This window comes from Peromyscus eremicus, chromosome 8a (assembly GCF_949786415.1).
Source record: "Peromyscus eremicus chromosome 8a, PerEre_H2_v1, whole genome shotgun sequence".
In the NCBI taxonomy this organism is placed as follows: Eukaryota; Metazoa; Chordata; class Mammalia; order Rodentia; family Cricetidae; genus Peromyscus; species Peromyscus eremicus.
In genome coordinates, this window is record NC_081423.1 from 91,385,898 (window position 1) to 91,410,240 (window position 24,343).

Consider the following 24,343-nt stretch of genomic DNA (forward strand, 5'->3'; position numbering starts at 1 on the left):
TGGAAACACTTTAGAAAACCCAACTTTAAAATTATTAACACACGTGGGTCAGAACAAGGAAGTGGAAGTTACCTGAAGTCAAAATAAGCCCTTCAGCAAGGTTTCATTGTATTTGGAGTATATGAAGAGTATATTTACAAAAACACTTCTAATTTCCTTTTGGATCTTAAGAATGTGCCAATCTGGGTTGGTCAGCAACAGAAATGGAAAGTCAAAGAGACAAACTGATCCTGGAATAATGGATTCCAGGGTTGACTTAGCTCGGACCAGAGTCTTACTGATCCCAGAATAATGGATTCCAGGGCTGACTCAGCTCGGACCAGAGTCTTACTGATCCCAGAATAATGGATCCCAGGGCTGACTCAGCTCGGACCAGAGTCTCACTGTGTTTCAGTTGCTATCACAGACATCCTTTGACAGTGTACTCCACAAGCTTTTATGACTCACTGTAGAGGCTGGAAGTCCAAGATTGGGGTGTCAGCATGGTTATGCTCTGGTGAAGGCCCTCTTCCTCAATGCCAGATGGCCAACTTCTTGCTGTTTTCTTATATAGTGAGTGTATTGGTTTGGGTTTCTGTTACTGTGAAGAGACACCATGACCGTGGCAACGTTGTTTTGGTTTGGTTTGGTTTGGTTTGGTTTTTCAAGACAGGGTTTCTCTATATAACAGTCCTTGCTGTCCTAGAACTCGATTTGTAGACCAGGCTGGCCTTGAACTCATAGATATCGACCTTCCTCTGCCTCCCGAGTGCTGAGATTAAAGGTGTGCACTACTAACGCCTGACATTCATGGCAAACAACTCTTATAAAGGAAAACTTTTTTTTAGATTTATTTATTTATTTATTTTATGTATATGAGTGCTCTATCTGCATGTATGACTTTATGCCAGAAGAGGGCATCAGATCGCACTAGAGATGGTTGTGAGCCACCATGTGGTTGCTGGGAATTGAACTCAGGACCTCTGGAAAAACAGCGGGTGTTCTTAACTGTCGAGCCCTCTCTCCAGCCCCTAAAGGAAAACTTTTAATTGGGGCTGTCTTACAGTTTCAGAGGTTTAGTCCATTATTGTCATGGTAAGAAGCATGGCAGTGTGCTGGCAGACATGGTGCTGGAGAAGGAGCTGAGAGTTCTACATCTTGATCTCCAGGCAGCAGCAGGAGACTGTGTACCACACTGGGCTTAGCTTGAGCATATGAGAGTCAAAGCCTGGTCCCACAGTGACACATTTCCTTCGACAAGGCCACACACCTACTTCAACAAGACCACCCCTCCTAAAGGTGACACTCCCTATGGGCCAAATATTCAAACCACCATAGTGAGGAAAAAGAAAGAGAAAGAAAATAAACTAGACTGAATGTTGAGGGCTGTAAGGACTATCCAGCAAATCCACAGCCTTTACACAGAGTGCTTGCTGCAATGTGCCTTCCCATGCCTCCTGGGAACATGTGCTCTGTCCTGGTATGTGTGTGTGGTGGGGTAAAGGGGGAACAGATGGCATTAAAGTCTCTTTAACACCGTTTTCTCTGGGATCTTGGGTGATTAAGATGAGATTAGTCCATTCCTGCTGTGCTGGGTCACTGATGGTTACACTCAAAGTCAGAAAGTCAGTTTCATCCCAACTAGTACACTTGGAGCTGTGTGTGGTGGTGTGCACCTTTAGTCCCAGCATTGGGAAGCAGAAGCATGGGGATCTCCATGAGTTTGAGGTCAGTCTGGTCTACATGGCGAGTGCCATCCCATCAGAGATACATAGTGAGACCCTGTCTTAAAAGAAAAGGAAAAAAAGAAGTCACAGCTTGCTAGTACATTTGCATTTTCGTATCTCTGTTTCAACAAATGGCATAACCCACTTCTTTAGGGTGTAAGTGCACAGTACAATTTTATGTAGCACTTCTTGGGGGCTTCCTCTACCTAATGCAATGCCCATAGCAGCATTCTGTCCCAGCTCCAGAGGTAAAGACACAGACTTAGGTTTCTTAACCACGTTCTCCCACACAGCCAGGAGGGGACACAGTTGAGACTCTGCTGTACCTAAGGCCTGCTTCTGCTCTCCAACCCCCAGGCCATGGAGGCAAGCTAGAAGAGCTTGAAATGTCAACAAATACTTTGACAGTAAATAAGCTTGAGGATACTCCAGATAAGAAATCCAAATACCGAGGAGGAAGAACATGACGTCATTACCCCTCTCCCACTCATATCTTTGTATAGAAACCTAATCAGGACCAAAGCCACCTTACAGCCATGGCTGCCCATGTAAAACAGAATGTTCTCTCATTTGCATTTTGTAGTTATCTGAGTTACCATTTAAAATATTTTCCCCAGGCTACAGGAGGTGTGTTTTGTTTAAGTGAAATGAGATCTAAATGGGAGCGAATGTAGGTGGAGCTGCAGGGAAGGAGGAGGGAAGTGATTTTTTTGCCACCTGCTGTTAGAGCAGCAGGGCTTTCTGGACTGTAACTGAAAACTCCCTGGGTGCTTTTGTCTCATTCAAATGTGAATATCTCAGCTGCTGCCAGGGAACACCCCAGGCCGGAGGGCTGACCACCCCAATGACTCATGTCAACAGGCCCTTCTGTCAAAGAGTACTTCTCCAATTAGGCTTTGTGACCAATGTGTCCAGCCACGAGGCTGTGTCATGAGGCCTTGTGGCTACTGCTAGCTTCTTAGCTAAAAAGGCCCTGCTGACTGCCAGGGCACCGGCTTCTGCCACGCTGCTGTTATTACCATGGTTGGACCATCGCTAATCCACAGGTGTGATGTACTGTTCTCAGGATTTACCGACCTCTCCATCCCCTTGTTCCCCAGAGCTTCTTATTGTTCATCCTCATTTGGGAACAAGGACACCAAGTGGCCCAGAGGTAAATAGCTTGTTTGAAATGAGCCACTAAGGACCTGGAAGGGTCTCAGCTTGAACCCAAGCAAACCTCTCACAGGTTCCGTGTCCCATCCATAGGCAGTGCTGAGGCCTGAATCTCAGGAACACAAGGAAATAGGCCGGTTTCCTCCTCACAGCGCCCCACCCAACAAAACCATGGGGAACCTGCACCTTACTCCCTCAGGGCCCCTGTAGGTACCTGACTGGCTGGCTGGGGACAGCAGTGACCCAGAAAATCCAAAGGCATAGTGTCCAATGGCAGAGCCAATGTGCCAGCAAAGGATCCAAGCTGTACTGTGACTTCATGTGTTGGGCACCTGCTTGTTTCCTCCAGTTGCTGCTGCCCTGGGCCAGTCTGTGCTCTTCCACAACTTAGCCCCAAATAGTAGTCTTTTCTCACCAACATGGAAATATCATTATTGCTTAAAATACAAGAAATAACCAGCATTATATATGTACATACATAAAATTTGTTGCAAATTAATATTATAATTTTTTGTGAAATTATGTAATTTATTACTTTTTTCCTTTTTTTTTTTTTTTTTTTTGGTTTTTCAAGTCAGGGTTTCTATGTGTATCTCTGGCTGTCCTGGAACTTGCTCTGTAGACCAGGCTAGCCTCAAATTCAGGGATCTGCCTGCCTCTGCCTCTTGAGTGCTGGGATTAAAAGTATGTGCCACAACTGCCTGGTGTAACTTCTTTTTTTATTTACAGTGCTGAAGATCAAACCCAGCAAGGATGCAACAGGATCCTGGCAGTGGGACCCTCATGAATAGGATCAGTGTCACCATAAGAGACCCTAGAGGGGCTGGAGAGATTGGCTGGCTTGAAGGTTAAAAGCATGTGATACAGAAGACTCAAGTTTGGTTCCCAGCTGCCCATGTAAGGTGGCTTCCAACTGCCTGTAACTCTAGTGCCAGGAGACAGGACACCTCTAAATGCCTCCATTGGCATCTGCACTCACATACACCTAACCCCCATATACATAGTTAAAAACAGAGACCTTAACATTTTTTATTTAAATGAAAGACCCCAGACAGTTAGGCATTACCTATGAACCAGAAAGTGGAACATGACCAGACACCAGATACCAAATCCCAACACTTGCCAGGCAAGCCCTTTACAACTGAGCTACATGCTCAGCCCCCAAATATGTATATTTATATAGAAAAATGTAAAATAGGAAAAGTGTCATAACATGTATGTATTTTGTAGCCCTCATTCACATTCACTATATAATGGCTATACTTCATATCAATAAGAAGAGGTTTATATAATTTTAAAAAAAATTTTTATGTGCACTGGTGTTTTGCCTGCATGTATATCTGTATGAGGGTGTCAAGTACCCTGGAACTGGAGTTACAGACAATTGTGAGCTGCCATGTGGGTGCTGGGAATTGAACCCGGGTCCTCTGGAAGAACAGCCAGTGCTCTTAACTGCTGAGCCATCTCTCCAAGCTCCCTATATAATTTTTTAAAGTGTATAGGTTTTTAAAAATATAAAACTAGCCGGGCGGTGGTGGCGCACGCCTTTAATCCCAGCACTTGGGAGGCAGAGCCAGGCGGATCTCTGTGAGTTCGAGGCCAGCCTGGGCTACCAAGTGAGTTCCAAGTAAGGCGCAAAGCTACACAGAGAAACCCTGTCTCGAAAAACCAAAAAAAAAATAAAAAAATAAAAAAAAAAATAAAACTAATGAATGCTAACTGCAGAAGAAATATAAAATAATAAAATATAAATGAATAGCACAGAAAGATATTTTAGCAAATATGCATATATATCCATGTTTTTATATAAATAGCACCAAAGTTATATATTGTTTTGAAATTTAAATTTTTTTTCAAGCCAGGCATGGTGACATATACTTGTAATCCCCTCCTTCAGGGAGGCTGAAGCCAGAGGGTCCTAAACTTATGCCAGCCAGGCTACATAGCAAGATGCCATCTCAAAAAGCCAAACCAGAACAAAACAGACATTGGAGACCTTGGGGACAGTCTTCTGTTTCTAATGGCTACAGAACTTTCTGTGACATTATGACTTGATTGAATTTGTTTACCATGTGATCATTGTCTATTTCTCAGAATTATAAACAGGGCTGCAGGGAACATCCTTCAACTCAAGAGCATTGTTCTCTCTGGAGTAAGAAGTAAACTGAAAAACTAGAATGTGTGATTTGCAAGGTCCCATATTGTCCCAATTTTGTTGAGAAAGAAAAAAAAAAGCCAACATTTTCTGGGCAGCAGTACCAGGATGGATTTTGATTGTGTTTTAGCTTTCTCCTGCCCCTTCCTGGCGTGCCTTCCTGTCTTCCTTCATGTTGTCGGCTGAAGTAGAATTTTCTACATTGCACAAGAAATATGCTTTCAAACCATGCTAATGTCACATCTGGTGACACACCTTCTGGTTTCCTCTTCATCACATTTGTTTCCATTCCCGGCCCCAGAGTGCTCAGAACCTGCAGGCCAGTGTCTGATTTAGCAAAGGAGAGACACCCCACACACACACACCGCCACACACAGAGGCATTCAATGGGGAGTGTTGAAGACTGTCTAAAGAGTGAGCTGGAGGCAGGGTGTGGTGGCTCATGGCATTAAGGCAGCTTCCTCAGACCGTACAGCTTGCAAGGCAGTCCCTGGTACCACATCCCTGGGGCTAGGTGGTTTTCAGCTCGTGTAGGAGAAGGTTTGGGGTGTGCCCGGGGCTAGGAAGAGGAGAAGCCCTGCCTTCTGCTTCCGGCAGGTGCTACTGTCTGGATTGGCTCTGTACCAGCCTGGCCAAAAGGAAGCTGGCTGCTGCTGCTGGGCAGCAGGCTTTACCCGCCCCCAGAGAGTCCAAAAGGACACGGAGGACGTGTTGTGCGGTGTTTCCATAGAGGTCACAGAGAGAGTGGGTGGCTACTTTGTGCTTGCTGAGTGCCGACACTTCCTCTTTCATCTGAGCACCTCGTTCAGGCCGATACCTTCCCACCCCACCTTAGAGACAGAAAAAAGGGGAACATAAATAAAAAAACTGAACATTCAGAGGAGTTGAGTAGCAGGGGACACTGTGCCGTCACTCTGAGCCACAGCTGGGGAAGTCATTGGGGGAATCGTGGACATCCTCCAGTGGTCACAGGGGCCACTGCCCCGCAGCTCACTACACCCACCCACCCACACACCAAACCATGAACTTTTTCTTTGATTCTGTTTGTTTTGTTTCAGGGGATGGGTTCTTGTTACACAGCCCTAGGCTAGCCTGGAACTTGCTGTGTAGCTCAGGCTAACCTCAAGCTCCTCCTGCCTCAGTCTAGGAGGTGACATTCTTTAAAGTAAAAACTAAAGGGTGCCCTCATTCAATCTGGGTGGCTGTATTCATATACAGTTTCCAAATTTATATATAGATTACAGACATGTGCATGTATATGTGTGCGTCCACACACATACATCGGCTTGTGTATGGCAGGTTTTAGAACCGGTCAGAGGCACAGAAAATAGCTTGCCTCACGCGGCAGCAGAGGATGACAGGAGACCACAGCACCCAAGGGCTCCCTGACGGCTCAGCAATCTGAGCTTGCCCTCAGATAAGCATCTATTTTCCTCCAGTAAACAAAAGCCGAAGAAGAACCAGAACACTTGTTCCAGGAAACGGTAACTGCAGCCACAAGTCATCAATAATAAAGGAGAGAAAAATCCTCTTTTAACTTAATGGACTAAAAGATATCTTGCTTTTCATTTTTGCTAATGGCCCTTGTCCCTGGGCGCTCCCAGAGCTGGCCCATTATGGAAGAATATGGCCTCGGTTTGGAAGCAGGGCACGATCTAAGGCATTAGCTGTAAGTTAGCTGTTTGGGGCAAAAACTGTGTTGTGCTGGATTGTATGGTTCCTCTGCACGATGCTGTGTGGCCCCTGTGAGGTCGGAATTCTAGGCCTAAGAAGACAGGTTCTCAGCAGTGGAGGGAGAAGATAGGTCAACCCCTGTTCCTTTATACACAGCCTTCACTTGGAGCATAATAAAAAAGATAGGTTAAGATTCCTTTTTGCCAAGTAATTATTTTCTATCTTTTTGCCTCCCGGTTGGTATAGGGTGCCAGGGTCCTCTTTCCTGCATTGCGACACCCTCCTCTTATCTGCTGTACCCCCTCTAGGCTGTTGCCCTGCTTGGGTAGGCTGTAACCCTAAATTACCTACCTGTTCCTGCTTCCTAACCAAGCAAACTTTCATTTCCTTGGGGCAGTGGATATCAGTAGCTGAGAAAAAGAAAAACAGCAGGCATGAATTCCCACTAGGGGGTAAATGGTTAAGAACCTCTTAACCCTCATAGTGTATTCTCATGTTAGAAGAGGTTAGCTAGCTGGCTGTGGTGGTTCATGCCTTTAACTCCAGGACAAGGGGGGCATAGCAGGAGAAGTGCCTTGAGTGTGAGGCCCCTCTGGGCGTTCTAGTAAGTTCCAGGTCAGTCTGAGATTCAGAATAAGAGTCTAACTTAAAGAATAACAAAAAATAAAAGCCATAAAATACGTTGGTTGTGAGACTTGAAAGCTGTGCGGCAGAATGGGAATGAGAAGTAGGGAGGTAGGGGGTGGCTGGAGAGATGGCTCAGCAGTTCAGAGTGTGTACTGTTCTCACCAAAGACATGAGTTTGGTTCCCAGTACCTACATCTATGGGTTCACAACCACTCCGTGGGATTGGATGCCCAGTTCTGGCATCCACAGGCACCTGCACTCATGTGCATATACCTACTCACCGACACACGCATACACATAACTGGAAAAAAACAAAACCAAAGCAAAACTAGGGATTTCAGACTCAGACTTCTGGGCCAGTGAGGTGGCTCAGTGGGTAAGAGTACTTGCTGTGTATGTCTGCAGACCGGAGTTTGATCCCTGGAACCCACCATGGAAAGAGAGAACACTTCTCCGGGCCTCCATCCATGTGCCATTGCATGAGCACCCACCCACGTACCAGCAGTAACAATTTTTAAACAAGTTTTTAAAAAAAGATTCAGATGGAGTCACTCACATCTGTAATTCCAACACTCAGGAGGCAGATGCAAGAGGATGGCCAGCCAACCTGAGCAACATAGTGAGTTCCAGGCCAGCCTGGGCTACAGAAAAAAAACACATGAAAAAGATATCTCAGTGGGTAAGAGCACTCAATATCAAGGCTTAGAACCTGAGTTTGAGCCCAGAGCCTGCATGATGGAAGGAGAGACCTGACTCTCTGAAGTTTGACCTCTGACATTCATATGTATGTCGTAGCACACACTCACGCACGCATGTGAGTACACATACTAAACAAATACATTTTTTTTACAAGTTAATATTTTTGAAATTCAAAAAAAAAAAGAAAGAAAAAAAATTCAGACTTCGTTCACATTTGTGGAACTCTCAGGCGGTTAACTGCGTGCTGTATTTTTACATCACAGTCAGCTGGGAAATTACCCTTTCCTGGGAAACCCAGGATGGCCACGGGAAAGACATTCCCACATTCACACTCCGGAGCCTCCTCTCAGGGGAGGAGTTGGCCCTCTGCCAGCTTGCCTCTGAGAACCAAGGCATGGTATGTCATCCTGCACACGGAGTCCCCCACCAGCCGTTTCTACCACCAAATGATTCCTTAATAGGTTGACAAGCTTCTTCACATGCCTATAAGAAGTTAGAACAGGAAGAAAAAGACATACGTATGGCAGAACAAAATTTGAAAGGCCGTGTGGTTCCTATTCAAAGAGAGATAAGACGATTAACCTGTGAAAGGAGACAGGGTGTGTCTTTGTGTGTTGGAGCTACCGTAAGGAAATACCATGGGCTGGGTGTTCCTCATGGTTCTGGAATTTGGGGAACTCGAGATCAACATGCTGGCATGTGTTGTCTGTGGGCTCCATTTTCTGGCTCTCTGGTGTCTCTCTTCCAGTGTCACAAATCCAGCTCATGAGGGCTCCCCTGCCATCATCTGGTCACCTGTACTACTCATGTCTCTGACAGCTGTGACCAAAGGTCTGACAAGTGGAACTTAAGGCCAAATTTATTCTGGCTAATAGTTTCAGGGGACACAATCCATATTGTGGTGGGGGAGGCATGGCAGCTTGAGCCAGAGGCAACTGGTCACATTGTGTCCATAACCAGGAAGCAGAGAGCTATGAGTGCTGGTGTTTGGCTTGGCTTTATTCAGTCCAGGACCCCTGATCATGTCATGGTACTACCCACAGTTAAGTCAGGTTTTCCTACCTGACTTAACCTAATCAAGAAACTCCCTCACAGATGTGCCCAGAGGTCTGTTTCAAAGGTGATTCTAAAGCTTGTCAAGTTGACAATCAAGACCAACTATCAGCTTGGTGGAATTCTACCTGACTGCCTCCTGGAGTGCTGAATTTAAAAGTGTGCGCACCATCACACCTGGCCAAATGCAACTTTTCAATAGCCATATTGACACAGCATGCAACAACAACAACAACAACAAGATTAGCAAATTTAAAGATGGTGTGATGACACTTACCTGTGATCTTACCATCCAAGAGGCTGAGGCAGGGGGATTGTTGCGAGTCTGGGGCCAGCCTAGACTACATAGTAAGTCCCAGGCCAGAAGTGGTGCTAGCCCGAGTAGGGAAGAATTCCCTCAGCTGATGTCAACCGCATAGTATACTTTGTGTCGTCTGGCTATAAGGAACCATGAATAATTTCTGAACACTTATTGGCAGGACTGTTTGTCTGCAATGGTATGGATTAGTTATTCTGAAATTACTCTCTGTGTGTCTTGTACCACAAAGCAGTTAAATGCAGAATCAAATTATGAATAATGGGAGGCAGACTTTTCATTACTAGGGAAGGGAGTAGTACATATGGAAAAAGGAAAACCAGCAGGAACACTATGGTCTTCAGAGAGATTGGTAGGAATTCCCAGTGTAGGTGTCTTATGGCTAAATTTGCTCGTTTAGAAATACACTCTGGAGTATTTAGAAGTAAAGGGGCATCATGTCTACAGCTGATTCGAAAATGGCTTAGGAGGAAACAAAATCTGGTCATTGGGGAGGGATTTGGTGGGAGGGGGGAGAGGCTCAGAGAGGCTCACAGGGAAATATGACCAAAGTACATTCTGTAAGTCTGAAAAACTAGACTTTTTTTTTTCTTAGAGGAGCTAAAGAGAGATGCAATGAAAACGTTCCCAACTGGGAACTCTAGAGGCCAAGGTTACCTCAAGACATTTAAAAGCTGCTATTCTTGCCAGTCTTCTGCGAATCTAAATTTTCATTTTAAGACTAGGCCTTGTGTAGCCCAGGCTGGCCTGGTTCTTGTTGTATAGACCAGACTGGCCTTTGCTTTCTAAGAGCTGGGATAACAGATGCGTGCTGCTACACTGAACCTTTAAAAACAAAGTTTTGGGTGGGCCTGATAGTTCATAACTGTAATTCCAAAGCTCTGAAGTGGGAGAAACGAGCCCATGGTCACCTGCTACATAGTGACCTGGCTGGCTTTATATGACACCCTCCCCAAATAAGTGCTTTGTCAGCTTGGTGAGGACAGTTTGGTTGAATAAGGACAACATGTATGAGCCTTGTTATAAAAGCTGCTCAAGGCAAGGAGAGCCCAAAGTTTGGGGGGGTGGGTAGGAGGAAGGGTACAGAGATGTGGGGTTTGAGGTCCTTAACTTCCAAAGATGAGAGGATGTTGACAAGGAAGTGGCATCTCCTGGTTTGACTGTCCATGGTGCCTGAAGCGCCCAGGGATGCATAAAAGATTGAACAGGTGTATGCTTGGGAGGGCGAGGATCAGGAGATCCTGGGCGCTGGGGCTTCCCCATCCAGGGCTGAAATCTCCTGGGAGTCCGAGCTCGAAGTTTTTAGTTCCTCCGATCTTGAAAGGCTACCCTAGGCCTCACGCCCTGGGGCGCAGCCCTGCTTCCTGACAGCCGGTAAGGCCACGACACTCGCGCAAACCAATCGAGAAGGGAAAGTCCAGCGGGCGACGTGTCAAGCCGCGGACACGGCTGACTTCCTTGGACCCGGTGGTTAAATTACTCAAGCTCAGCCCACGGACCACTGAGCAAACCCGACAGGTGGCCCCCGTGACCCTGCACCGCCCGCGCGAGGAGCGGGCCGCGGCGCCCCCGCGAGGGCAGGAGGGGAAACGGCGACGGCTGGGGGTTGCCTGGCACTACATCGCCCTCTAGCTGCAGTTCACACTGGGAGCGGTAGCCGCCGCTACACTCTGCAAAGGCTGCGAAATGGGGCGGGGCCTTCAGGGGAGTGGGGCGGGGCCCAGTGCTTGGAGGCGGAGCCTTAGGAGCAAAGCGTACGGTTAGGGGGCGGGGCGATGGCTGAGGGGCGGGAAGGCGCGTGGCCCGTGGGCGGTGCCAGCGGGGCATCCGTGACTGGGCGTGCTGCGCCGGCGCGAGACGCATGCGCACAAGGACCGCCGTGGGAGCGGGAGGGCGGCCTGAGGGCCTGTCCGGGTGAGGGTGGTACGATGGAACCGGCAGGGCCGGGCTGGGCAGGGGAGGAGGGGGAAGGTCTTAATCTCTGGGGAGGGGCGGATGTGGGAGGGATGGTTGCAGCGGAAGCAGAGGGGACCTCGGGGGCGGGATGTCTCCTGGGAGCGACGCCGGTCTTTCCGGTTGCTTCCCGGGGAGGAGAGGCGAACCCTGAGTGCCGGGGAGGCCCCCACAACTCACCCAAGCGGAGATCGGGTGGTGTCTGCAACCAGCTAGCATGTCTGACGAGACCCAGTTTGCGTGGGATGCGTGGGGGCATCCTAGGCCCCCAGCCCACGGCAGTGACTCTAAAATGCCTCCCTGCACACTTGTTCAGCGTCACCATCCACAGTGGACTAGGACGCGGAGGCCTTCCGACCTCCCACTCTGCTTTTTTTTTTTAAATTAGGGTGAAGGCGCCGTCCACACCCCTTTGCCAGACATGTCTGTCATTAGAAAAACTTAAGTGGAAAAAGCAACTGGAGACTTCTCCTTTATAAAGGTAGGTAGACTACACGGGGCCACGTTTGTCCTATATTTCATCCTAAAATTTCAGCCCAAATGTATAGTAATGAGGATTAGCTGCATTCACACCTTAGTCTATAGAGACCTTTTTAGTCTGGAATCTGCACCCCCCTCTTGAGCTCCAGAATTCAGAAGTTAAGTGAGCACAGGCATTAGCTTACATTTCAAAATCATTTGTCAATAAACAGAAAAGACCCTTAGGTGATTAGAAAACACAGACTGGACAGAAATCTTCATCTTTTTTTTCTTTTCTTACTCAAAAAGCCTCGTGGTGGAACATCTGCTTGACCATATCAGTGGGAGGATGAAGGTGCCACACAGGGACTCGAAATGAATTGAAAAGGCTCATCAGCGTGAGTCTGGCGTCGCGGTAGTCATCTTAGGTCGTTCCTGGTGTTTCATGGCTGACATGAAAAGCTTAAGGGGCTGAGATGTATCTTGCCAACCTGCAGTTAAATTATAGAACGGTCACTTTCATTACTTTCTTTGTCTGTCTGTCTGTCTCTCTCTCTCTCTCTCTCTTTCATTAATTGAATATCCTTGAGTAACATTGGAAGGGATGAGATGTTTGTGTCCCAAGTGAGTCAACTCACAATATTGTGATTATTGTCAAATGACAGAGGACACTGGACTCAAGTTAGGCTCTACTAACTAGTCACCACTAGTTTTTGTTCGTTTTTGTTGTGGTTGTTAGTTACTGCTTTTGAGACAAAATAGTTCAGGCTGTTTTTCAACTTGCAGTCTCCTGCCTCTGTCTCCTGAATGCCGGGTTTACAGGTGTCCCCACCATGCCCAACTTATCAATCGGGTGGGAGCAGCAGGTTCTGTAAGAGATGGGAGGATGGATTGAATGGTTTTCCTTTTAATTCCTTAGATACTCTTCCCAATAAACTGATCGAATGTGGAGAAACCTTTAAGTGTGACATTTGAAGACATTAGCAATCAATAGGTCACTTATTCTGGAGAGACACTAGAGGTGTGTTTGAAGAATAGTCCTTGGTATGGATGAGTGGATTTTGCATCTGTCTTCTCATTTTTTTAAATTTCATTCTCTCTCTCTCTCCTTTTGTAGATGAAGGTGCTACAGCACTCAGAACACACACTGAAAACCGCTCTTATCTCTCAGAACCCGGTGCTTGTGTCACAGTATGAGAAGTTAGATGCTAGAGAACGACGTTTGATGAACGAAGCCTTCCAGCCGTCCAGTAATCTCTTTGGACCAATTACTGTGCATTCACAGTCAGATTGGATCACCTCCCACCCTGAAGTTCCCCAGGATTTCGAACAGTTTTTCACTGATCGCCACAGAAACATACCCTGTCCGGAGAAACACATTATCTATATGCAGTCCATTGGTATGTACTGGGAATGTGGTGGTTGAGGTTTGGCTTTGCTGTGGTGCTGTCCTTGGTGGTACTTTGGGCAGTTGACCAAATTCAAGTGAGCAGTTTTGTTTTTTGTTTTGTTTTGTTTTGTTTTTCGAGACAGGGTTTCTCTGTGTAGCTTTGCGCCTTTCCTGGAACTCGCTTTGTAGACCAGGCTGGCCTCAAACTCACAGAGATCCTCCTGCCTCTGTCTCCCAAGTGCTGGGATTAAAGGCATGCGCCACCACCACCCAGCTTCAGGTGAGCAGTTTTTTTGTTTTTTGTTTTTTGTTTTTTGTTTTTTGTTTTTTTTGAGACAGGGTTTCTCTGTGTAACAGTCCTGGCTGTAGAACTCACTTCGTAGACCAGGTTGGCCTTGAACTCAAAGAGAGAGGTCCACCTGCTTCTGCCTTCCTGAGTCCTGGGTGTGTACCACCACACCCGGCTTCAAGTGAGCAATTTTTTATGGCTTCTGTTTTTTCTGTCCCCCCCCCCCCCCTTCTTTCTTTCTTCTTGTGCTGGGTATGGAACTCAAGGGCTCTATGCATGTTAGGCACTTTATCATAGGTGATAGTTAAAAATATTGTTATTATGTGTGGTGTGGGAGGAGACACACATGTGCAATAGGACAGCTTTTGGAGAGCTGGTTCTCTGCTTCCAGTGAGGATGTCGCCTGTACAGCCACACCTCTCCCTGCTGAGCCGCCTCGCTGGCCCTGTGCATGCGCGCTGCTGATCCTTCTTCCTGCAGTAGGAGGAGCTTTGTAGCCAAACTGGCTTGACAGTGAAATTCTTTTCTTTTGACTTTTAATCAATGACTGATTAAAAAGCACTGAGGTCTTAGAGTGGATTCTGTTTCTAATTCCAGACAGTGTATAGAATAAGGTGAAGAATGTTTCCATCATTTTTAAAGTGTATCTCAATTTCCTACCCTTCCCCCATACTACAGGCTCTCTCGGCAACACCAGAGTTATCAGTGAAGAATATATTAAATGGCTCAAGGGCTACTGTGAAGCATTTTTCTATGGTTTGACTGTAAAATTCTTAGAACCGGTTTCAGTCTCTGCAACGAAGTGTTCCTTTAGAGTGAACGAGCACACACACAACCTACAAATCCATGCAGGTAAAGGAAGCACCTCTGCAGTTGGATTGCAGCAGAAAGGATGGGTGGGTGTCATAGATATTATACATGCATTTCTTTTTACATAGGGCACATCCTGGCATTCTTGAAAAAGAAGAAACCCAAAGATGCCTTCTGCATCGTGGGGATAACAATGATCGATCTTTACCCACGGGACTCCTGGAATTTTGTCTTTGGACAGGCCTCTTTGACAGATGGTATTCCTTTTTGATATTGTTTTGATATTGTTCAGCTTGAGGGTATTTGATGATATTTAGAGAGTGGGAAAGAGAAATCCAACCAGTAGTATTTTCAATAATTAAAACTGTATTTTCAGTGAAGTGCCATGCATGCCATAGTGGGAAGTGTGCTTTGAAAGACTGATGATATAGGTTCTTTAGGAGGTCACATACTCCCTATCTGACCTTGAAGTAATAATGCTGTTCTCACAGAGTCATTTGGAGATCATTTGTGTAACAGTTCCTATCCATAAATAGTGCTTGAAATGCCTGGTACATACTCAGGCATTCAGCTCAACATATGGGGAGTTTAAGTTATGTATCAGCAAGACAAACAACTTGAGATTTGAGCTATCATTAACATATAAAACTCTTGCTAATTCTTTTCTCAGGGGTATGTGTGTGTGTGTGTGTGTTTCTGGGGGGCTGGGGTGTGGCATAGTACATGGCATTGAACCCAGGCATGGTCCAAGGCAAGGGCTCTACCACTGAATTACAAGCATCCTGTCTTAGTTAGGTTTTTGCTGCAAAGAGACACCTGGACTATGGCAACTCTTATAAAGGAAAACATTTAATTGGGGCTGGCTTGCAGTTCAGAGGTTTAATCCATTATCGTCATGGCAGGAAGCAAGGCAGCATGCAGGCAGACATGGTGCTGGAGAAGGAGCTGAGGGTTCTTACATCTTGACTCATAGGCAACAGGAAGTGGTCTGAGATACTGAGTGTGGCTTGAGCATATATATGAGAACTCAGAGCCGGTCCTTGTAGTGACACACTTCCTCCAGCAAAGCCACACCTCCCAATAGTGCCAATCCCTGTGAGCTATGGTAGCCAATTACATTCCAACTACCACACATCCTTAGCCCTTGCTAGTTGATTTTGCACTTTTGATCAAGCACAGATAGAATATCCATAAACATATATAATTACATATTTTCTTTTTCAACCTGTATGTGGCTTTATTTTTCCTTAAGATTTGTGGGTGTAGCTTAGTGGTAGAGTGCTGGCCTAGAAAACCAACTTTCAACTACATGTGGTGACATAGCCCTATAATTGGAGGACTTGGGAGGTGGAGGCAAGAGGATCAGGAGTTCAAGGGTAGGCTCAGCTACTTAATGAGTTTAAGATCTGCCTGGGCTACAGATACCTGTCCAAAACAACACAACCAAGCATAAACAACAACAGAAAGAAACCAAAGTTCTTGCTGGGCATGGGGGCACATGCCTGGGATTTCGGCATTGGGAGGCAGAGGCAGGAAGACTATAAGCTTAAGGCCATACAACAGTCAATACCCCGTCAGAAAAACAAAGGAAAGAACCAACCTAGGCCTCAACTTGGACACAGTAAACTTGAACTCGTTAGAAGCTGCCCTGGCAGTACTAGAAGGGGTCTGAAAGGGAATCAGTTTCTTTCTTTTTTTCTCACTTCTCTAATTTGTTATCTTTCCCCCTAATTTTTGCTGCTCTCTGTCTAACGACACACGCATGCGCACGCGCACACACACCCTGGAATCTAAGGCAGGCTGGAAGAGCAAAGGCCAGTAGACTAAAGGAGCGGGCATTAGCATCCTAGGGAGGGGGCAGTGAGAACCAAGGACTGGAGAGCTAATGGTCTGTCTGGACGTACGCCAGGCTGAGGCTTGGGCAGGGGCTTCCCCTGGCAGATGTTTGTGTTAGAGCTGGGGCCAGGCTAGAACTTATCACATCACTTCATCCTCAGTGCTCCATCCCTCGAGGTCCTTCATCACAGCCCTGGATTCTCCCAGCATGCCCCTTTGAAGTCTTGGGTTACTATCCTGCTGTGTATTTTTATCAGATGTCTCCTTTTATTAATGAGATAGAAATGAAAACATTAAAAATAAACGCAAAACAATTTATTCATTGACCTAGATACCGCTAGTTAATTTATTATATGCATTTGAGGAGAGTGGGTTAGGAAACATTATCCAAACTGTTTCTATTTTAATTATTTTTTGGGGGGGATTAAGTTTTAAAAATATTACATGACATAAAACAAGACCTGTCAGGGTAGCAGTTGATCTGATATGGAATGAGAGTATTTTACCACGAGTGGCCTGGCTTTCTTCAAGATTAAAGACTATTTTTAAACAGAGAAGCATTTAAAATGTTATGGCTGAAGGAATTATGTGAAGTAGGCTCACACTTGTTGGATCAAAGCAAGTCACTTGTGATACATGATTAGATTTGCTTTTCCTTTTAGAATGCTCTTTCCCTAAATTTCAAGTGTTGGTCTGCAGTTCCTAGGGGTGAAGTGAGGAACACTCTTGAATCAGGTAGAATTGGACAACATTACTATGAGTTTACTTACTTACAAATAAAGATTTCATGAGCTTGATGGTAGGGGACTTGCTTGGTGTGGCTAGGGCCCTGGCTTGCTCCCTAACAAAACAAAACAAAACCAAAAACATCCATAAGGTGGGAGCACTGCCTCCTCACATAAGGTAGGAGCACTGCTTTGTGTGCTTGAGGCTCTGGTTCTGAACCCTAGTAACACATACAAATTCATTAAGACTAACAATTGAAAGAGACATAGTTAAAAGTTTCTCCCTGGTGAACAGAGTCGTAGGACAGTCCCTGGACTGTGAATTAGGTGTCAGACTACTCTCCACACATGCAGAGATGGCATATAGGCCTCTGCTCTCACATATAGGAAGTAGGGGGAGGGGAGAGGCTCTTCTTTCTGAAGACGTAGTCTCTAGACGGGAGGGACAGTGGATGCTGCCTTAGGGAGGGCCTGTGGGAAGCCAGCCCCCACCTTTTCAAGGGTTCTTAGGAGGAGGAGAGAGAGATAAGAAAATATTAGATAGAAAGATTGCGAAGAGGAGAAAGACAGAGACACAGGATAGCTTCGGGAGGACCTGGATCAATACCCAACGGCCTTTTCCGTTTATTCTAATAGACTATTTATAACAATGCCAAGGGGCGGGGCAAAAGACCTCCCCCTTACTAGATCAAAGCACACCTCACAACCAAGTGCAGACCCTTCCAAACAACTGGTAACCAGGCCTGTGGTCCAATCTCCTTATGCAGCCCTGCTGGGTAAAGCAAGCTCAGATTCTCTGACCCTGAGTAATTTGGGCCCCTGCCACACTGGTGTGTGAGGCAGAAAGTCTGCCCTTGTGCTCCTAAAGCCAAAATCATGACTGCTTGTTACGTCACTGTTTATCATGGCTCTTCTGGAGAACTTGACTTGGACTATCTCTGAGTGAAGACTTTTTAGGAGAATCTCAGTGAAACTTCCCCATTCTCTAGAATTCAACCATCGTTTGATGTTTCTAGGGTTTTTTTTTTTTTTGTATGTTTTTATTAGCATATCTTAATCCTGTGTAATAGTGGGATTCATACGTGTGAAGAAGAGATCATCTCCCCCCCCATCCCGTCCCTCTCTCCGGTGCCCCTCCCACTTTTGTTGATTCCTTCTTGAGTAGCCTCCCTTCTGTTTCTGTCTCTCTGTCTCTCTCTTTCTCTCTGTCTCTCTCTCACTCTCACTCACTCACTGTGTGTGAGTGCGTGCGCACGAATCAGTGAGTTTAAGTTTGGTTACTTCAGGAGCGTGTATGAAGGGTTACTGAAGGAGCACAGGCACCTTAACTGTGGCCACTCCAGTGAAGAAAAGGTCACTCCCTCCTCCAGCAGGCCCTCAGGGAGGGTCCTGGACCTGGTGCGTCCTTCTCCCTGCATTGAATTCTCTAGGGCAGGGGAATTTGGTTGAAAAGTAAAGATCTCGATAGGGAAGTCTGGGAGAAAGTTGTTTGTGTTGGCAAATCTTTTAAGTATTTCCAGTGGTGTGGAGTCAATCCAGATGTGTACTGACTGGCCAGATGTCTGAGCAGCCATCCTCGGTCTTTCCTTGGCATGTCTTACCCGGTGATAAGGATAAGCTTGTCCTCTCTTTGTAGGTGTAGGGATATTCAGCTTTGCCAGGTACGGCACGGATTTCTACAGCTCCCGATATGAAGGCAAAGTGAGCAAGCCCCAGCGAACATCTTCCAGTGACTATTCCGTTTTTGATAACTATTACAGTCCTGAGATCACTAGTATTTTGCTGTGGCGATCCTGTAAGGTAAGATGCTTAGAAAGTCTTTTTTTTTTTAAGATAGAGATTTTACTTTTCCAGGATTGTTTGTAGGTTTTCCCTCTTAGAAATATGTGTTCAAAGCATGTTTGAAGGGCCCATCAGCCAGTATGCTCATTAGCATCGCTTGGTGTGCTCATTAGCATGCAAATCGTGCCCCTTTTCCAAGATCTACTGAATCTGTCTCTGGGGTGATGGAGCCCACAGTTTGAACCGCTAGGACCCTACTGGCCTAAAGCAAACTTACTCTCCTCCCGCCTCAACTTCCCAAGTATGGGGATGACAGGCATACTCCATCATATTTTGACAGCCACAAATACAAACTTATTTTTCGTACTATCATCTAGTGGGTAGGACCTACTCATGACAGTTCCCACACATGGGATCAGCCAGCCAACATGTTAGCTGCCCCAAAGAAGAAGTAATGAAATGACCACTACTAAGTGTAGAAGATCTGGGCAGAATGACGTTTTGGTGATGATGGCCATACGGGGTGGTTGTGTGTGCCAACTTGGCACAAACTAGAGTCATCAGAGGAAGGAGCCTCAGCTGAGGAAGTGCCTCCTTAAGACCCAGCTGTGAGGCATTTTCTCATCTAGTGATCAGTGGGGAAGGACCTAGTCCATGGGTGAGTGGTGTCATCCCTGGGCTGCTGGTCCTGGGTTCTATAAGAAGGTGGGCTGAGCAAGCCATGGGAAGCAAGCCAGTAAGCAGCTCCCTCCATGGCCTCTGCATCAGCTCCTGCCTCTGGGATCCTACCCTGTTTGAGTTCCTGTCCTGACTTCCTTTAGTGATGAACAGCAATGCTGAAGTGTAAGCCAAATAAACCCTTTCCTCCCCAACTTGCTTTTTGGTCATGGTGTTTTGTTGCAGCCATAGAAACCCTAAGTAAGGCAATGGCAATGGCGTTGATTCCTGTAATCTGTTTCTTGTGTAATTGCTAATGATGGTACCATAAAGCAGTGACATAAATGTCTTGCAGACTTTAACCCATGAGATTGGACACATATTTGGACTGCGACACTGCCAGTGGCTTGCCTGCTTAATGCAAGGCTCCAATCACTTGGAAGAATCTGATCGGCGGCCTCTAAACCTTTGCCCCATCTGCTTACGCAAGCTGCAGGTTGCTCTTGGCTTCAGTGTTGTAGAGAGATACAAAGTAAGTGGGGGCGCCGCGAAGGTAAGGGAAGTGGTGAGCTAGTAGCGAACGGTGTTTTCTCTTAGGTCTCTGAGAGCTATGATTATCAGGAAATTAGGTAAAGATAAGCAGGAAACTGTGGTTTAAAAAAAAAATGTAAAGAGGGCAGGCAAGATGACTCAGTGGGTAGATCCTTTGCTGCCTTGCCACGAAAGCATGAGGACCAGTGTCTGGGTCCCTAGAACCCACATGAGTGCCCACCCGTAATCCCAGTGCATGGGATGTGGAAACAGACTCCTAGAGGAAACTAGTTAGCCAGACTAGCAGACCAGCAAGCTTTGGGTTCATCGAGAGACCCTGCTTCCGTGCATAAGGAGAAGCACCTGAGGTCAACCTTGAGTCTACACGTGCACACCCTGAACACACACACTGTGTGAAAACCATGCAGAGAAATACCCATTGTAAAACCTTCAGTTCAGGGTGGAAGAGACAGGACAGCTCTCTCAGTAACAGTGCTTCCTCCTCTAACCCCACAACCCCTGCAGTGTGAAGACAGGAGTCAGTCCCTGGAGCCCTTGATGCAAGGAGTAAACTGACTTCTGCCAGTTCCTCTGGCCTCTACATTCATGCCATGGCATGTATACCTCCTTCTCAACAATATAAATAAGTTTCAAAAAAGTCAAAAAACCTCTTGCATGGTGGCTAACACCTATAATCCCAACACTCAGGAAGCTGAGGCAGAAGAATTGCTCTTAATTTGGAGCCAGCCTGGGCTGTAGGTTGAGACTGTCTAAAAAGGAACAAAAAAGAAACTTCAGTTTGGGGCTGAAACAGTGGTTTAACCATTAAGAGCACCCGCTGTTCTTGCAGAGGACCTGAGTTTGGTTCCCATCCATACAGCGGCTTACAACCCCATGGAATTCCAGTTCCAAGGGATCCAACCTCCTCAGAGACAACCCCCTCTCCAGAGGGGCTTGTCTGACTCCATGAAGTTACAGGCATTTGTGAACCACCTAATGTGGGTGCTGGGATCCAAACTTGGGTCCACTGAAAGAACAGTAAATGCTCTTAACTACTGAGCCATCTCTCCATCCCAGATAATGACTGTTTTACACTTAAAGTTCAATAGGAAATGGTAAAAGGAATTTATCTGTTTCTTGTCCAGTTAGGTCAAGCAGAATTGACTCTACAAAGCAAAATGCATACTGATTTGTGTGGTAGAGCTCACTTTTATAAACATATAACTAACTATGTAATTGTAATTTTCCAAATACATGACAGACACAGGAGTCTGTTAGGAAAGAATGGATGTCTTTAAGGAGGAAGAGAGACGACTCCTGATGTCCTTGTACATACACCAGTACACATCCCGAGGTTACTCGTGGTCTGCCTGCTCATTCAGGGACAGCACTTGAATGTCTCCATCGTGTCTTCATATACATACGCCTGCCCTTGCCTCAGGGTAGGGTTGTTTATATGCACATAAGCTAAAAGCACAGCACAGCGCCTTACAGAGTAAACAGATTGAGAAAAGAAATGGTAGTTATCTTGCTGTCCTAAAATAGTGCACACATTAGTATAGTTCTTTTTCCTCTGCATACTTTTTGTTGTTGTGGGGTTTTGTTTGTTTTTTGAGGTGGGGTGGAGTTCCATAATGTAGCCCAGGCTGGTCTGGAATTCACTGTGTAACTCGAGGTGGCTGTGAACTTGTAGCAGTCCTCCTCACTTGTCCTTTCTGAGTGTTGAGATTACAGATGTGCGGAACCACACCCAGCTCCTTGTATATTTACAGTTTTCTTTTTTCTTTTTTTCTTTTTTTTTTTTTTTTGTTTTTCAAGACAGGGTTTCTCTGTGTAGCTTTGCGCCTTTCCTGGAACTCACTTGGTAGCCCAGGCTGGCCTCGAACTCACAGAGATCCGCCTGGCTCTGCCTCCCGAGTGCTGGGATTAAAGGTGTGCGCCACCACCGCCCGACCTATTTACAGTTTTCAGTTATGTTCTCTGTGTTTTTGGTCCATGCTCTTTCACTCGGTGTCACTCATGTCTTACACTCATAGCCCGCTCCATCAGATGCAGACCTTTCATGGGGGTCACAACCACAGAATGAGAAGACCTGACTCCAGTGGCAGTTACTGTGCCTGAGGCTGTTCTGCTCTTGTCTGTTACAATGCAGTGTTTGTGTTTTTCAAGGCACTGCTGACGTGGATTGATGAGGGATCTAAGGACTCGTCACGAGCAACTCCGAGAGAGAGTTCTGACCGTGTGAATTTGCAGAAACCTGTGGAAGCCTTTCAGGACTGGAGAGAATGGATAATAAAATGCATTGCTGTTCTGGAAAAATAAGGACTTTGAGATAGGTGTAGCTGAAACAAATACCAGCACACTAGGTGTTTGTGGCTAGAGTACTTCATTGGAATAAACCTTCTACTGGTTCTATGCTGATGCCAGGTAACAGACTAGAAGCTTCTTTGAAGCCCCTGGACCGGAATAAGGTTGACTGAGAACAAGGAAAACCCTCTCTGCCCTTCTCTCCTGTCTCACTAGGCTGGTCAGTGGCAGTGAGCCCATCACTTCCTTGCTTCAAATTGGATTAGCTGAAGCTAGGAGGTAAATAAACAAACACTTTTAAAATGACCGTGTGGTCCAAGGAGTGTGTGAACACTTTCCAGGGTGGCTTTTGCTCGGGAAGAGATGCTGCCCCCTGTGCGCCCAGCTGAGTCACCAGGGCTGTGACCTTGTAGGGGTTGGCATCCTTGCTGCCTGCAGTCTCCCCTTCTGACCTGTGGGGGCCCTTCTTTTCTTCCTGGCCGTTTATGAGCCTGTCCCTGGAAGAGGCAGCCGCTACGTGAGTTCTTAGCAGTGAGAGCAGCAGTGGTCCTTGCCCACAGCAGCTGTTGATGAGTCATGTCTGAGGGCCTTTACGGATGACGTGTAACGGTGCGTGTATCTATGTAGGTTGCACTCATTCTGTAGGGTTAGATGAGATTGAAGTTTATGTTTATGCACTTTATTGCATTGTGACAGGTTTGAGTAAGGAAGAGAGTGAATGGGTTACTTGCCTGTCAGGATGCCCAGAATGCCTGTGGTCGCCTGTCAGCCTGTGACATCAGCCACTTGCTGTGGTAATGAGCATGTCGACAACCTCAAGGTCAACAAATCTCTATGATCAATGTATCTTGGAGAACAAGAAACTACTGTTACTTCATGCTAGGGGGCTGGTAGCTTGTCCTACTTTATCGCTTATTTGTAGTATTGGTTTTTGTTTTTTTTTGTTTTGTTGTTGTTTTTTTCTGAGACAGGGTCTCTCTATCTACCCCTGGCTGGCCTGGAACTTGATATATAGACAAGGCTAGCTTTGAACTCATAGAGATCCCCTGCCTCTGCCTCCCAAGAGCTGGGATTGAAAGGTGTGTGCTACCACACCTGGTAATACTGGGGCTTGACCCAGGGCTTTGTGCAGCACGCTTAGCACTCTACAGTTGAGTGACATCCCCAGTCCCCAGTTTCCCATTTTCCTATCTTTAAGGTAAGACTTGAATTCCTTCCTTCCTCTGTCTTTGATTTTCTTTTTCTTCTTTTCAGATGATGAGGTGGGGGCCGGGGTGAAGGACGACTGTAGGTATCATTCCTCAGGCTGTCCAGTGAACCCAGGGGTCTACCTGCCTGTTCCTCACCTCCCCTGCCCCCCATGGGTGCTGGGTATCACCCTTGGGCCTCTGCCTCCGTGGCAGTCACCTTACCGACTGAGCTGTTTCCAGCTCTGTTTTTCCACTCAGAATCTAAGTTCGTCCACTGTTGTAACTTACACAGTGTAATTAAAGCACGCTGGACAACCAAACCAGTGGTTTTCCTCAGATTCGCTTTCAGGCTAAACTCCTTTAAGTCAGTTCTGAAAATGGCAGCCGTCACTGGCATCAGCTGGAGACTGTTCATGGTTGTTCCAATACTGAAAAGAAGCCAGATGGGTTTCACAGGTCTTGCGTATGAAGTTTAATTCTTCCTTGAATAATTAATTATCCTCCATTCTTCTACATTTTCTTTAATTTTTCTACCAGGTAAATGCAGTTCTCCAGTGGGTCAACATTAGTCATAAACCTAAAATGGAGATTTGCCTAGGTTAAAAGATTGGGAATTAAAATGATCTGGATGAGATAAAAAGGTCCATCTTAGCCTACTCTGCCAAGGAGCCAGGAAGAAGAACTTTTGGAAGAAATTACTGTTGATGAAAATGGGACTGAACAACTAAAATTCACACACCAAACATTTATTAAGCAATCTTCATTTGAGTGCTGTTATAACACATTAGATTGTATACACTTTGGGAGAATTTTAGGATTAACTTTATGATTTGGGGAGTGGTGAGCGGCTCAGCAGGGGAGGGCACCTGCCATCAAGCCTGAGGACTTGGGTCTGATTCCTGGGACCCACATGATAGAAGGAGAGGGTTAGCTGTCCCAAGTTGTCCTCTGACTCCGTGTGTGCTGTAGCATATGTGCACCCAATAAAAATGGAGACACACAGATTGAGGAATGTGTGTGATTTACTGT

At 46.2% G+C, this 24,343-nt stretch overlaps 1 protein-coding gene and 1 long non-coding RNA gene across 4 annotated transcripts; both read left to right on the forward strand.

Annotated features, from left to right (window-relative positions):
- The first annotated feature begins 11,194 nt into the window (after positions 1-11,194).
- Positions 11,195-12,199, forward strand: LOC131916441 (uncharacterized). 2 transcript variants are annotated; one of them, XR_009380542.1, is made up of 3 exons: positions 11,195-11,299; positions 11,727-11,819; positions 12,107-12,199. It is a non-coding gene; the product is annotated as an uncharacterized LOC131916441 (long non-coding RNA). The 2 variants fall into 2 exon arrangements; XR_009380543.1 differs by having other exon boundaries at positions 11,211-11,308.
- Positions 12,200-12,700: 501 nt separating this feature from the next.
- Positions 12,701-22,430, forward strand: Amz2 (archaelysin family metallopeptidase 2). Of its 2 annotated transcripts, XM_059272029.1 has the most exons (7): positions 12,702-12,818; positions 12,915-13,197; positions 14,155-14,328; positions 14,415-14,543; positions 18,484-18,647; positions 19,642-19,818; positions 21,987-22,430. In XM_059272029.1, the coding sequence occupies exons 2-7, from the start codon at positions 12,915-12,917 to the stop codon at positions 22,137-22,139; spliced, it is 1,080 nt and encodes a 359-aa protein (XP_059128012.1). In that variant the 5' UTR covers positions 12,702-12,818; the 3' UTR covers positions 22,140-22,430. The 2 variants fall into 2 exon arrangements, with proteins under 2 accessions (XP_059128013.1, XP_059128012.1); XM_059272030.1 differs by lacking the exon at positions 14,415-14,543 and having other exon boundaries at positions 12,701-12,818.
- Positions 22,431-24,343: the final 1,913 nt, after the last annotated feature.

Excerpts from the sequence above, each read along its gene's own strand:
- Amz2 (XM_059272029.1), top strand. The coding sequence starts at position 12,915 with ATGAAGGTGCTACAGCACTCAGAACACACACTGAAAACCGCTCTTATC. Across the intron at positions 13,198-14,154 it reads TATCTATATGCAGTCCATTG|GCTCTCTCGGCAACACCAGA; the intron begins GTATGTACTGGG and ends CCCATACTACAG. Across the intron at positions 14,329-14,414 it reads CAACCTACAAATCCATGCAG|GGCACATCCTGGCATTCTTG; the intron begins GTAAAGGAAGCA and ends CTTTTTACATAG.